This window comes from Misgurnus anguillicaudatus, chromosome 17 (assembly GCF_027580225.2).
Source record: "Misgurnus anguillicaudatus chromosome 17, ASM2758022v2, whole genome shotgun sequence".
NCBI lineage: Eukaryota > Metazoa > Chordata > Actinopteri > Cypriniformes > Cobitidae > Misgurnus > Misgurnus anguillicaudatus.
This window is the reverse complement of record NC_073353.2, coordinates 8,585,218-8,600,458: the sequence shown is the minus strand read 5'-3', so window position 1 is coordinate 8,600,458 and position 15,241 is coordinate 8,585,218. Positions and strand designations below refer to the sequence as shown.

Here is a 15,241-nt window from a genome sequence, read left to right as displayed (position 1 = left end):
CATGGTCTACTTCTAAATGTTTATTAGATTTTTTTTTTGATGTTATGGTAGCTATGAATTGTTGTTGTATTAAAGAGTTTCACAAAATGTAACTAAGAGCATGTGAATAAGCGTATTACCTTGTTGTGTTCAGCTCTGTGTTATCTTGTGACGTTCCCATCTGTCCTCTTGTATCAGGCTCAGACGGAGCACCCTGGAGATTCCACCCACTCCCACAGATGGACGTCTCTAGAGTTAGTCAAAGGCACCTACAGCACCGATGACTCCCCCAGTGACATTGCTGAGATCCGCCTAGACAAAGCTGTTCCTTTGAAGGTGCTGTGAAGTTCACACCATAACCACAGACTGTGTTTACATGCACACATTTTCTCTATTCACCTCATTGCATTTAAAGGCTCGTATTAGTATCCTAAACTTTACAATCCACTGAAAACGTTTTTTTATAATAATATGAAAGATGACATAGGAGTGTAACATACATAAAGCACAAGCATAGTTGACTGCACTTTGGTACCAACTCATATCCACTCTGTTTCTCTTACATAGGAGAATGTAAAATATGCTGTTCGCCTGCGTAACTACGGCAGTCGTACTGCCAATGGGGATGGAGGGATAACCACCGTGCAGTGCTCAGATGGAGTTAACTTTACATTCAGCACGTGCAGCCTGAGCAGCAATGGAACAAACCAGACCAGAGGCCAGATTCCTCAGATTCTTTATTACAGGTCTGTAATCAGTAGCCCTTTTTACTTGCGCAGTATCATATCTATACGCAGGATGTTACATGTTGTCGACAATGTTTGCGTGTCACAGGAGTGAATATGATGGCGACCTGCAGTCACAGCTGTTAAGCAAAGCTAATGAGGAAGACAAGAACTGCAGTCGCGCTCTTTCTGTGGTCAGCGTTGTGGTCCGAGCAGCCAAAGATCTCCTGCACAGGGCCTTTGCTGTGGATGGTGAGGAAGATAATAAAAAATCTAAATATTTAAATGATGTCCGTTTCTGTAGCTTAAAGACATTTTATTTGTATTTATTTATTTATGTATGTGTTCTTTTGGAATAAAATGTAACCTAAAACTGAGATGTGTGTCCATGAGATTCACTTTGACAGATCAACATCATTGGTGTATACGGTTAGCCCTGTTTAAGTTGATTGATATCACTGATTTCTCCGCAGCTGAAGATATTCCCGAGCTCATCAGTTCCTCCAGTCTCTTCTCAATGCTGCTTCCACTCATTTTGGCATACATCGGTCCTGTGGCTGCATCTGTGCCTAAGGTAAGCACACTTATTTGTACAGATATGGCCATTAATAGTGTATGTATTCCATGCGGCATCACATGATTTGTCACAATCATACTGTAATAACGTCTGACAAATAACTTAAAGACATAGTTAACTACTCATTTAATAGTTAGTGAGAAAGCTTATCCACAGTCTTATCCACAATTAAATATTGTGATAGACCAAGCAGCAGATCATTATTTGATGTGCTTTGTAAATAATTTAAATTCATTGTGCTCTGCGGTTTTTCAGGGGTGTGTACAGTCAGTGGGCCTTCTTTATTTTATTCACCTTAAGTGATTAAAAAATGAAGTGCAACAAAGAATTAAATACATAATATGTTAACCTGAAACTAAGGACTCTGTATCCGATATTAAAAAGCTTTTTAAATTTACATATGAGATAAGATGCTCTAAATTATGCTTAAAAGTTTGTTTGAAAATGATATGGTTGCATAGTAGGGGTGGGCGATAAACCGGTAGACATAATTAACCGGTAGAAATTTGTCAACCGGTAGAGATTTTGGACTATCGTTTCTATCGAGGTTACAAGCCCACGTCACGCTCCTATGCGTGTGGTCACGAAAACGTAACGTTTGTACATGTATTTAAGCACTGCAGTTTTATAACAAGTTATTTTAAGCCATTGAAGCACAGACAACAGATCTGTATGCGTGCGCGCTTTCTGTGTGTAGGGAGCGGACAAGTCGCACAACCGCTGCTCTTTCTGTCTATGAGGAGCGCGCAAGTCGCGCGACCGCTGCTCATTAAAGCTCGTGGGCATTTTTCCCGCTTTATTGGCCTTAAATACACATACGCGTCAAAATTCCCGTCTTTGCAAGCATCCTCATAAACACGACCAGTCAGGTCTTAAGAGAATGTAAACAGCTAAAAGAGAAAGCGCATGTGTAACAGTGTATTGGATTTGGACTTTGGTCTTAAAGGGGAAGTTACCTAATTTTGCTCCTGTATGTCACTCGTGTTAATCAAACAGCATTGAGAGAAAATCTCTCACTGCTCCTGATTAAATCACTTTTCTACCTTAAATAAAAATATATATAGGCCTATACATACATGCATAATTATTTATTATCATTCTTATATCATTGACTGTTTATCATCAGAGAGCTTGAGTTTTGTTTGTTTTTATCTTCTTTCTATGCTTGTATATGTTTTTTGTGAGAATTACAGTATGAACATTTCTATGGTATTAAAGATTTAAACCTTATTAAAACATAAAAAACTCTACCGTGATACATATCGTTATCATGATATAAAATGAATCCTATCGTGATAGAAGATTTGGGTCATATCGCCCACCCCTATTGCATAGTATATTTAGGTATGTATAGTATTATATAGGCTGTATATAACATGGATTTTGGGAATTTAGCTTATTCACCATATCCCCCAAAGTTGGATGGGTCCATACATACCTTTTTCATCTCTGTGCGTGCTGTGGCTCTGTCTGACGCAGCCCCTGCTGGCTGGGCTTGGTACGGGGACTGGAGGTGAATGGCTCCAGCTGGCGTGCTGCTACCAATAAGTGACAAAATAACACAAACATTTTCCTATTTATGTGTTGTGATTTGTATAGTCACACCGTGTACAAATAACAAGGTGACATGAGACACATCCATCTTTTAACAGTATACATACTAGGAACTATATTCTCAGAAGGCGAAGCACTGCTTCTTGGGCGAACTCTCTGACCGAACTCTCTATTCCTCACCAGGGGCTTCTCGGGTGTTGCGAGCAAATCACTCCGCCCAAGCAGCAGTGCTTCGTCTTCTGAGAATATAGTTCCCATGTATACTGGAGGAGGGGCTTTCATAATCCCATAAGTTACTGTATTTAAATTCTAATATTGTTTTCTATTAGGCTGCAGTAGAGGTGTTCGGTTTGGTACAAGAACTCCTTCCAGCTGTTTCTGCCTTGAACCAGAAATATGCCCCGCCTGCTTTCAATCCTAACCAATCCACAGACAGCACCACTGGGAATCAGCCAGAACAGGGCCTGTCAGCTTGCACCACCTCTAGTCACTATGCTGTCATAGAGAGCGATCACCCCTATAAGCAGGCTGGTGTCACTCAGTACAAGGTAAAGCACTGGTATTAATCTTGATGAATTTTTTCCACATACAAATTGAAATGCATTGTCAAGTATATCTTCATCAGTGCCGTTAAACACATGACTCCCTGCACTGGCTTTAGGTTTCCTTCCCAGACTGTGTCCGCTGGATCACCGTCGAGTTTGACCCTCAGTGTGGCACGGCACAGCCGGAAGATGTCCTGCGTCTCCTGATTCCCAGCCGAGCGATGCACTTCTCTGGGCTTGGCTCCAAAGTTCTGGCCCACGAGACCATCAACAGCTGGACTGAGCTCAAGAAGTTTTCTGGCTCCAGCGGATGGCCATCTGCCGTCCTGGTGCTACCAGGTAACAGCAGTGATGCAATGTGCAAAACATATATTGAATAGACTGAAATATATGATTGTGATGTAGGCCACAGTCCGTATACTATACGTTGAAGTTAATAAAAAGTGAAAAATATGTGAAGTTTTATTAAAAAAGAAAGGAAGGGTAGTGATTTTTTTCTGTGATACTTGCTAACCATTTGCTTGTCTTTTGTATTGTCGTTATAACATATTTGAAACTTTTCCACGCAGATGATTTATGAACACGAGGCTTAAAAGAATTGACATTTACAGAATTTTGAATATTAATCTTTATCTTTCTCTGATTTAAGGAAACGAAGCTCTTTTCTCTTTGGAAACTGCATCAGATTATGTGAAAGATGAGAAGGCTTGTTTCTATGGATTCAAATGTGTAGCTGTTGGTTACGAGTTTAACCCTGGTGTTGATGAGGTATGTTATCACAAATCTAACCCTGCCTTCGAAATCGCTTATTGTGACCAGATGTACTGAATTACATTAAGTACCTACTCATCAACCATTAAAACAATACGTTCTGAATAGTATGAATATGGGTAGTGTGAATGAAATACGGATGTACTATATCCGCCATGTTGATTTTAACTCATTCCCCGCCAGCTTTTTTTGTTATTTTCACAAAGGTTTCACAAAATGCTTTCCAGGAATATTTTCTTCTAAAAATATATAAACATACAAATATATCAAATGAAAGAACAGACCGTCTGCTTTCAAACAAACAATAAACAAACAAACAAACAAACAAACAAAACGGGAAATAAAACTTTCATCCTATCTGGGTCAGTGAGAAAAACAGCTTGGCTGAGAAATTCAAAAATCTTTTTAAAAAACTTGTTTTAAAAGCACGCATCAGGTTTTTTTTATGCACATAGTGTATTTATGTTAATTTTATGCAATAAAAATTACATTTGCACCATTTTTATGAAAGTTAAGACTGAATAGCCCTGGTAAGCATAATCATAAAAAAATGTAAAATATAATTTTATTAGTTATTTCTAAATGTAAATTGTAATGCTTTTTTGTAATATTTGTCTAGACATATGCTGAAAACAGCTCTGTTTTCTAAATAATCTTTATAAAATTATAAAAATAAAAATCAAATTATGTATAAATGTATGTAAAAAAAATCATATTACTCTAAACTAGATTTTATTCCACATTTTTTAATATAAATATATTTATATTTTCATTTACACCAATTGACACCGACCGGTTACACCACATTGACATTTTTGCAAATATTTTAAATAAAACTAGAAATTTTCGACGTGGTCTTAAAAAAAGAATGTATGGAAGTAATCATCAAATTTATTTAGAAATTTTAACCCTTTACATTTAATTGAACCATACCGACACAAAATAATTAACGTCAAGTCATTGACCCATCTATATTTTTAAACTCTGTAATATGGGTATTTTTCTTCAAAAATATTTTTTTTAGCAAAAAGCTGAAATAATTGCATTTTTGTGAAGGAATTTTGTTAGAGATCAGATTTAGAACGATTATCAAAACATACACGGGGTGTAAATTTAATAAATAATTTTTTGCTTCAGATTTTATAGGTGTTATAAATTAGATGAATCACAGCTCAAACATCCATGCACCTCCTTATCCTCTTAACTCTTTCGCCGCCAAGAGAAAAAGCTTCCCTGCCAATGACGAGAATTTCCTTCTTTCCGCAATACCGCTATTATCCACTTCCGCAACTTATTCAACCGGAAGTAGCACCTCGCATGAAAGAGAAAGAACTCTGTGTATGTTTAAAAGATCGCTCTGCATCTGATCTCTATCAGTCCTTCACAAAAATGGAATTATCTTATTTTTTCTTAAAATTGGGTGTTTTTGAAGAAACCTACCCATATTTGAGAGGTGATAAAAAGAGAACTAATGAAGGTAGGATGAAACGTTTTTTTTTTTTTTGAAAGCAGAGGGTTCTTTCATTTGATATATTGTTTGGTTATATATTTAAAGAAGAACATTTTCTGGAAGGCATTAAACTTTTGTGAAAATCATGAAAAATGCTGGCGCTGGCTGGCAACTTTTTTTTTAAATGCTGGCGGGGAAAGAGTTAAATTAAATTTCTTTATCTTCCAGTGTCTTATTATAAATGAATTAGTTGTTAGTATCACTTTTGATCAGATAAAGAATAAGTGATTGATTTATCATGCGATTTGTGATTTCAGGGTATTATTCAGCTCGAAAAGGAATTAGCCTATTTGGGAAGCGTGTGTGCAGCTGCTCTAATGAAAAAGGATCTAGCTTTACCAATAGGTAAGATGGTTGCACCTATCCAGTGTTGGACTACAGATGATACTCAACAAGAATAATACTGGTTTTTTTGTCACAAAAGCTGTAAGTTGACTGTATGAATTATTTATAATTTTACAGGAAATGATCTGGAGGAAGATTTAGAGATCTTAGAAGAAGCATCACTCCAGGTACTCTGTTAGAAACCGTTTTATTGTATGCTGGTCTGTGTAAAAGATTGTCTCGCAATAATAGAGGAAGTTCTGATCATGTGATGTGTTGAGCAGGTGTGTAAAGCCCACTCAGGGATTCTGGGAAAGGGGCTGGCCCTCTCTCACTCGCCCACTATTCTGGAGGCGCTGGAGGGCAACCTGCCATTGCACCTGCAGACAAATGAACACTCCTTCCTGGAGGACTTTATCACCTGCATGCAGAACTCGAGTGGTGGACGGCTTGCCAGGTCTGTCTTAAAAACTTATGTGACTCTGTCTTTATCTACTTATAAGATTTGTTTGCTTTTCAATCATTAATTTCACTATGAGTTCCACTTTTGACATAACTTTACTCTGTCAATTAAAGATATCAAGGTGTCACAGAATTTTCACAAGATGAAGAAAACCTCAAATCACAAAAAAATGACTTAAGCTTTAGTTTTTTTTTCACAGGAAGGGTCACATATTACAGCCCCCCGATTCGTAAATGATTTGATGTGTGCCATTTTTTAACAGGTGGCTTCAACCAGACTCCTATGCAGACCCTCAAAAGACGTCACTTATCCTAAACAAAGATGACATCCGCTGTGGCTGGCCCACTACTGTTGTGGTGCAGACCAAAGACCAGTATGGAGATGTTGTGCATGTGCCAAACATGAAGGTTAGCGCCATTTACTGTAGCTTCTGAATTTATGTTATCAACTAAGAGTGTACTTTCCTGACTAGACGATGCCCCTGTAGTGACTAAAAGCTACATATTTTAGATCAGATTTTAGCAGGACGCAATAGGTTAACAATATTAGGTTTACATGCAACTAGGGCTGCACGATTAATCGTTTTTAAACCGAAATCGTGATTTGTATGGGTGCGATTTTTGATTCGCAAGAGCTGCGATTATTTCGATTCAGAACTATCAAATATAACAATCATCTAGTACGCAGTTTTTGACAGTTTGCTTCATGCGCATTTTACGTTTGATGCAGTTTAAACCAATAGAGTGCATTAACACTGAGGTGCTGACTACACGTCAGATAACACCATTTGGAAAACATGAGCGTGGGCAGCAGTTCAACTCCCCAATAAAGTGGATGGCCATATGATTTCCGCGATGCGGAAAACACGGACAGAATCGCGAAATGCATACAAATGGAATTAACTGCACAACGCGGAATGTCATGGAAGTTGGCAGATTTTGGACTCAGTCATTTTTAAACCCATTATAACTCATTAACCAGCAAATGAAAGGACAGAAATGCCCGAAAACATTTCCCTTTTGTGTAATGTTGGACTTAAAGAAAGGTGTATATACGTCCGTTTCTCGTCATGCATCGCAAACAATGACAAGCGCCTCATCAGACTTTAAGCAGGTTTCATTAAAGCCCGGAACACAGCAGACGAAAGAGGTACATTATACTTTCTTGCACGCGCACATCCGCACTGCTTTGAAAGTATATTTACAGGCATGAGGGTCCATGACGCGCGCCCACAGAGAGCAGTCAGCACACGCGTGATCACTAAACTTAAGTTTTCTTTCTTGTCTAAGTGAACATAAACAGCTGGATGTTTATCAGTACATAGAAGCAGAGCAGTTTTAAAGCTGTCCTGTGTCTTAAAGTGACAGTAACCTGGTGCTTTCTGTGTCAGAAATGTTTATTACACAGCAAAAATTAAGAAGTCCTAACTCTTAACTGAACAAGCTTCTGCAGCTCCACATTTAAAATCGTACAGTGAGGACTGTGCAGTGTTTTATTTGTATTTTTTGCTTATGTTAAATCATAGATTCTAATAACTAATATATTTACATTTATTACAGATGCCTGAAAAGTAAAACAAGATGAGTATAGTCTTATGATTAAAAGAAAAAACTAAACATTTGCTTGTCAGAAGCATTGTTGTAGTGTCAGCCAAAATACATTGGCCTATATATTATTTTAAATAAAACTTTCAATACATTTTTGTTAAATTTTTTTTTTTTAATGTTCTTAGATTTTAAAAAAAAGTGTGTCTTCTGCAAACAACTTGGTACAATGTTTAAGAGGTTTTAAATAAACAGTAGCACAGCATCTTTCTTTGGTGCTATTAAAACCACCACAACAAACCTGGATGTAGCTCTTTTATTATATACTAATGAATCGCACTTTAAATCGCGAATCGCAATTTTGATCAGAAAAATCGCAATTAGATTTTTTCTCCGAATCGTGTAGCCCTACATGCAACCAAAAGATCCATTTGTAATAGTATTGATGGCTCAATCAGATTAAAAAAGCCTTTGTATTAACACCTTAACCAAAACAATTAAGGACGATCGGATGCTTATTTCGATCATATTAAAATGGTTGGTGTACTCCGATCTGTGATCCAATCAGCAGGTGGAAAGTGTGAATCCTAGTATTTTCTCCATCGGATGCAAAAATACATTGTGCACATGCGCAGAAGAATTGTGCTTAATTGTCTTATATTTACCTCTTATTTTACATATCACTCTCAAAGAAACACGCAATAGCAAGGCAATGGCAACAAGCGTTATTAAAGGGACACTCCACTTTTTTGAAAATAGGCTCATTTTCCAGCTCCTCTAGAGATAAACATTTGATTTTTACCGTTTTGGAATCCATTCATCCGATCTCCGGGTCTGACGTAACCACTTTTAGCATAGCTTAGCATAATCTATTGAATCTGATTAGACCATTAGCATCGCGCTCAAAAATAACCAAAGAGTTTCCATATTTTTTCTATTTAAAACTTGACTCTTCTGAAGTTACATCGTGTACTAAGATTGATGGAAAATTAAAAGCTGTGATTTTCTAGTCAGATATGGCTAGAACTATACTCTCATTCTGGTGTAATAATCAAGGACTTTGCTGGAGTAACATGGCTGCAGGAGGCAGAATGATATGACGCAGCACCCGAAAATAGTCCCCTGCTATTGAAAGTATCCAAGGGGACTATTTTCAGGCGCTGCGTAATATCATTGTGCCTCCTGCGGCCATGTTACTGCAGCAAAGTCTTTATCGAAACACTTTGGTTATTTTTGAGCTCGATGCTAATGGTCTAATCTAGTGATAGACCGATATATCGGCTGGCCGATATATCGGGCCGATATTTGCGAGTTTTATGTGTATCGGCATCGGCCGATACATGGCTGCCGTGTTTGCCGATTTTTCCGGCATAATTTACAGACAGAGTGCTGGAACTCTCAAGCGATTGCAGGTCATGTGACTAAAAGCAACCAACCTTTTCACGACAACATTGAAAGCCCGGCTTAACAGCTGATCATAGCTGAACAAAGTGGGTTTTTTTTCATCTCTATGGGGCGGTTTCCTGGACAGGGATTAGACTAGTCCTGGACTACAATAAATGTAAGAACTGTGCAAACTAATAACATCTCTTTTTAACAACATGCCATTTTTTACATAATTTTTATGATGTAAATTGAGTGAGCAAGACCAGTATCGGCTCCAAATATCGGCTCAAGAAAATCGGCAGCCTGTATCGGTCATCGGCTAAGGCTGATGAATCAAAAATCGGTATTGGCATCGGCACTGAAAAATCCATATCGGTCGATCCCTAGTCTAATCAGATTCAATAGAAAACTGTAAAAATTTTATGTTTAACTCTAGAGGAGCTGTAAAATAAGCATATTTAAACAAAGTGGAGTGTCCCTTTATGGTAATGGGGTCAAGTGCTCTACATTTTGCTGTGTTCATGTCTTTCATAACATTACATAAAGAAATAATATAGCATTGTGCCTTTCGAAAAGTCAGGGTTTTTTGCCTATATCTGAAAACTTCTTAAGAACGACTTTTTCCAACTCAGCTTTTTGCATTTATCCAGAGATAAAGCATGAACTCGACAAGAGATGCTCTGCGCTTTGTTGCCAAGTCCTCTGATTTTTGATGGAGTTTAGATTTGGGCTACTTTTGAACTGTTTCTGCGAGTTGTTTTTTTGCGAGTAAAAGATCGAAGGATTTCGTGCTCTGAATAGTCATTGGGATGCTTTTGGGCTAGTTTTGAATACCTGTTTGGCTTGTTTTGATACGCGAATCTGGCAACCCTGGCTGTGCGCTTGCGCAGATGTTTGGTTCGCATTACATAGAATGTACTCGTAAACTACCATTTTAATCAGATTGCAATGTTTAGGGAAATTGTTAATTGTATTGTCGTTACCTGTGAATTAAATTCAGTCGGATTGACAAAATTTTGGGCATGTAAACATAGCCAATGTCACTTTTAGTATGAGCTCATTGGTCACTGGCAGGGCCACCAGAGTCTCCACTGATCATATCTAACATGTTAAATGTTTATTGAGAATCTCAAGGGCCATTAACTCGAAAGTCACTCACTTGGAACCATTAACACTTTGATTCAAATGTGTAATAATGCCAAGTGGGTCATTGGTTTCATCTCATCATCTTTGCTTTGTATTGTAGGTTGAAGTGAAGGCTGTTCCTGTCTCTCAGAAAAAGTCAATTCAGCAGGAGAACATGAAAAGACTGCAGCGTTTGCCAGGCAGCTCCTCCAACTCGGGCAGTGATTTGACCTTCGGTGGCCACCCAGCACCCAAACTGGAGGCGACTTATGAGCCCATGATTATCAAAGAGGCCCGCTATATCGCCATCACCATGATGAAGGTTGACCTTCTCTTCTGTTTTGTACATGCTAAATTATAAATGGGGGTTTCTTATGTCATTTACTTTCATTTTTATTCAGGCATATGAAAATTACTCTTTCGAGGAACTTCGCTTTGCCTCACCCACACCAAAGAGGTACAAAATCTTCTCACCTACAATCCATTGTTTGTTGCACTGCACAAAATGACTTAGTATTTTTTTCTTGTTTTCAGTAGAAATATCAAAAAATTCTTAAATTAAAAAGCTTTTTCTTGATGAGCAAAATGACCTAAGAAAATAAGTCCAGTCCTTGAACTTTTTTCTTAAACACTTAATTTTAAAGGGGTGGTTTAATGGTATTTCAAGCATTCTGACTTATTAACACAGTTATAGAGTTGTTTCCTCATGCTAAACGTAGGCAAAGTGTCAAAAAAGCAGTTGGACATGTTACAGAGTATTTCTGTGCCGAATGCACTTTGTCAGGGTTCGTACAAGTTTCGGAAAGTTTTTTTCAATTACAGGTCAAACTGACGTTTCAGGGGTTTTCTATACGTATCACTTCTTTATATGGGCACTTCCCCCGGAAAACCCCGCCCACCCGTCAATCAGCGGGAGACGCTAGAGCTTGCAAACATCTTATCACGCCACACAGCTTTGTTTAATTTCAAAAGTCAACAATGGCACAAAAGATGAAGTGTGTTTTTGAATGTAAGGAGAAGAAAGTCAGCCTTATGGAAACGATGGATATAGTTTATTATCCGGGGTAGCAGCAGAGTTTTGCGTGTGTGTTTGATGCGCTGGATTTTCCCAACCGGGTCATGACGAGTTGCACGCGGTAAGTAAGACTTCTGTCTTATGTTGGAAATAGTTGCGTGCATATTATATAAATGACACAAACATGTAGTGAATCATAAGTTAAACAGTGTTGGATAGTGTTGCATGACTCGTACTCGCTCCTCCCGCGGTACAACTCCTCCTTCTCCATTTTTTCGTACGTTATCGGAAAGATTCGGTAAAGCTAATCTTTCTTTTATAAATCTGATTAAACTAAAGACTCTTCGGAGATATAAAGGATGTCATACTACTCTATAGGTACTCCAGATTAACAGCAGAAAAGCAGGAACAGCATGCGTTACGTGAGCTTTAAGAAAAAATTGCTTACCCCATTGGCAGATTGTTTTGCTGGTTTTAAGCACAAATTAACTTAAATTGTATATTTTTGGGTCAATTTGCTCATCAGGAAAATACATTTTGATTTAAGAATTTTTTGATATTTCTACTGAAATCAAGACAAAAATTCTAAGTTAGAAAGTCATTTTTTGCAGTGTGTAAATCATTGTAAATGTTAATCGGTCACATATTTCAATGTCACAACACTTTTCTTAGCTTGTCTGCTCTTTACACAGGCCCAGTGAGAACATGCTCATCCGGGCCAACACAGATGGCACTTACAGCGCTAACTGGACCCCTGGTGCCGTTGGACTTTACACCATTCATGTCACCATAGATGGCATTGAAATTGGTAATAATTTTTGGTTCATATTAAAGCGTTAAATTTGAGCTGTTTGTTATTTCACAGTTTATTAGGTAGAGCATTGCATTAGCAGCGCAGTGGTCATTGATTCGATTCACAGGATATACCAGTACTGCTACAATGTTTACCATAACTTTGGATAGAAGCACCTGCCAAATGCATACCTGGGTGATTCTCACGAAAACTTGGTTTTAAAAATGTCAAGCATGAAAATGTAAAAATTGCTTAAATTTACTTTTTTTCCCACCAGACATTGAAAAACAAAGCCTGGAGTAAATGGGAACATTAATTTAAAAACTTTTACTTATCATTTAACACTTTTTGTAACATAATTTAAAAAATTTGTCCTAAAAAATCTCATTACCGCAACAGTCAGAAAACATCAACACTGACATATTTTCAAAATGACATGACAAACCTGAAAGAACATCATTTGGAGATTCTGCACATGCATTTAAAATCAAAGTATTATGCTTCTATTAATTAAATTAACATTTAATAAGCATCTGTTGCGGTAATGATAATCAAAATGTCGTGTAAGCATTCTGACAAGACAATATTTCCAATTAACTGTAAAAAAATGATCTTACCTGGTAGCCATCTTGAAGTAACTGGTCCATGTGCTTGGTCACTCAAAATCAAACTTTATTAAAATTCTGTATGTGTGCTTAAACTGTTCTCAAAAAGTGTTGTGGAGGATGAGAACATCAGTCATGGACACATCATTTTCCTAATTTTTCTTCATTTTTATTATACATGAATATTCAGTAAATATTTTTTCTGTCATCTAAAGTAGTCTAGCAAAACATCCATTTATTTTTTTTCTTAATATTTTTGTGTTAATTTGATTAAATTACAACACAACGCATGTTCAAACACAGCCGGACACATTGCGGTAATGAGAATTTCAGCAGAAAATGAGATAAAATTTCCAATTATAAATTCTTATGTTGAAATCACACATTGTGCAAGGTAGAACACAGTATTGTGTTAATTCTGATGCTTTTTAATGTTACAATATTACACATTTTAAAGCTAAAATCATTAGTGCCGTGGTGTTTCAATGGTTTCGTGAGAATCAACTACCTGTCAATGTAAATGTATTTGCTCAGATGCTGGTCTGGAGGTAGAAGTGAAAGACCCACCCAAAGGAATGATCCCACCTGGCACACAAATGGTCAAACCCAAAGCTGAACCTCAACCGAACAAGGTGAGTTCCCAACAGGTGCACTGAATAATTTGGTTTATGTTGGGTGTCGACTGACACAATGACATATGGACGACTCACAATACCATGATTCGGTTATTAAACTGAATTTCATGTCTCCACAAACAATTTTGGCTCACAAATTTTATTTCACAATTGTTTGCTGTTTCACTTATTGCGGTCTTATTATTTTTGGCATTTGGCTCATATTGTTAAATTATACTGCTGTGAAAGATTGCTCACACAAACAATGAAAGCATGTGTAAAATGGCTTACTTGTAGTCGTCTGAAATAAAACATATTTTGAAAGAAATTTCAAAAAGGCAATCAAATGTGTTTTACTGCAAAGCTTTGTGGGTCAATTGCCCCCAAGGCAATTCTTCATTCACCTCGTGGTGTTCATTTACCACGAATTGAGGTGGGAAACAAGCAACACAACTGCGCCAAATCAAAAGACTTGGATTATTTTAATAGCCGATCACTCATCTGTCAGGCACTATGGGTTCTTGATCTCTCTCTGCAATGTATCCCTGCTCTTTGGCCTCCTGCTTCCTGCCATCCTCTCACCCTTCTCGCTGTCTATCTGTCTCTCCCCCTCTGCTTCTCTCAGGTGCGCAAATTTGTGGCCAAGGACAGCGCAGGCCTGCGTGTGCGTAGCCATCCCTCTCTCCAAAGCGAACAGATAGGCATAGTCCATGTCAATGGCACCATCACATTCATTGACGAGGTAAAGCATTCTAGAATAGGGGCCAAACTCTTTGGATCTCCTTATGTATCTATGATCTTCTTGATGTCCTTTGCTGTCTTCCTTTCCTTTTATCAGTAAATGTAATTATGATCCACCCATTTCTTCATCTGAGCTTTAAGATTGACTTTTGATTTACTCATTGTTTCTTTGCTGGGTCATTTCATATGAGGTCCCCTGATAAAATAATTGCTTTTGATTATTCTTTTTTTTTAAGAAATACAAAAATTAAGCAGAAAGCCAAAATATTAAATGCCATGAATGTATTTACTAAATATATACACTGTCACAAAAGTGAGTACACCCTTCATGTTTCAGCAAATATTTTTGTATATCTTCTTAATGCTATAGAAATTAAATTTGGATATATTTTAGAGTAGTCAATGTACTACTTGTAAAGCAGTATAGCTTTATGCAGACATTAATGTCAAAATAGCTGGCAACAAAAGTGAGTACACCCTTAGTGATAATATATCACCATTGTTTAACCATGCAAAGCCACATGTTCTGTTCATCATGTTCATGTTTTTCTCTGCTTGACAGCACCATACAAATTTGCATATCTTGTATAAGAGCTGTTTAAATTTGGTGCTTTGAGTACAATTCTTTTATACTGACCACTGGATGTTGAACATGACAGCTCATGGCAAAGTTTTCTGAGGATTTAAGAATTTAAATTGTTGTTCTCCACAAAGATGGCCTAGGCCAGGGCTATTCAATTGGTGGCCCGCGGGCCAAACTTGGCCCCCAAGGTAATTTGATCCGGCCCTTTATGTAGTCTGTGAAAAAGACATCTCTAGAATAAATGTAGTTAGTTGGCCCTACAGTTACGAGTTGATCCGTGTGTGTCTGTTTCATACAGCATGAGCTGCAGAGCGCGAGTCATGTGACTGGCGCGAGCCACTGTGTCACGTGTTTATATTCGCGCTTTGATCCACAACGCGAGCCTCC

At 37.6% G+C, this 15,241-nt stretch overlaps 1 protein-coding gene across 21 annotated transcripts in view; it reads left to right on the top strand.

The window, feature by feature from the left end:
- The window catches only part of mycbp2 (MYC binding protein 2), a 134,268-nt gene that overhangs the window by 68,393 nt on the left and 50,634 nt on the right, over positions 1-15,241 (top strand). For 18 of the 21 annotated variants that reach the window (XM_073854933.1, XM_073854926.1, XM_073854924.1 and 15 more), the window contains 16 exons: positions 178-315; positions 547-725; positions 814-956; positions 1,178-1,278; positions 3,165-3,383; positions 3,497-3,719; positions 4,030-4,148; positions 5,919-6,006; positions 6,124-6,173; positions 6,270-6,442; positions 6,711-6,855; positions 10,625-10,825; positions 10,905-10,960; positions 12,211-12,326; positions 13,451-13,548; positions 14,156-14,272. In XM_073854933.1, the coding sequence (XP_073711034.1) occupies positions 178-315; positions 547-725; positions 814-956; positions 1,178-1,278; positions 3,165-3,383; positions 3,497-3,719; positions 4,030-4,148; positions 5,919-6,006; positions 6,124-6,173; positions 6,270-6,442; positions 6,711-6,855; positions 10,625-10,825; positions 10,905-10,960; positions 12,211-12,326; positions 13,451-13,548; positions 14,156-14,272 (2,166 nt within the window). The remainder of the gene's footprint in view (positions 1-177; positions 316-546; positions 726-813; positions 957-1,177; positions 1,279-3,164; positions 3,384-3,496; positions 3,720-4,029; positions 4,149-5,918; positions 6,007-6,123; positions 6,174-6,269; positions 6,443-6,710; positions 6,856-10,624; positions 10,826-10,904; positions 10,961-12,210; positions 12,327-13,450; positions 13,549-14,155; positions 14,273-15,241) is intronic. The other 3 variants (XM_073854943.1, XM_073854942.1, XM_073854940.1) reach the window with 1 other exon arrangement.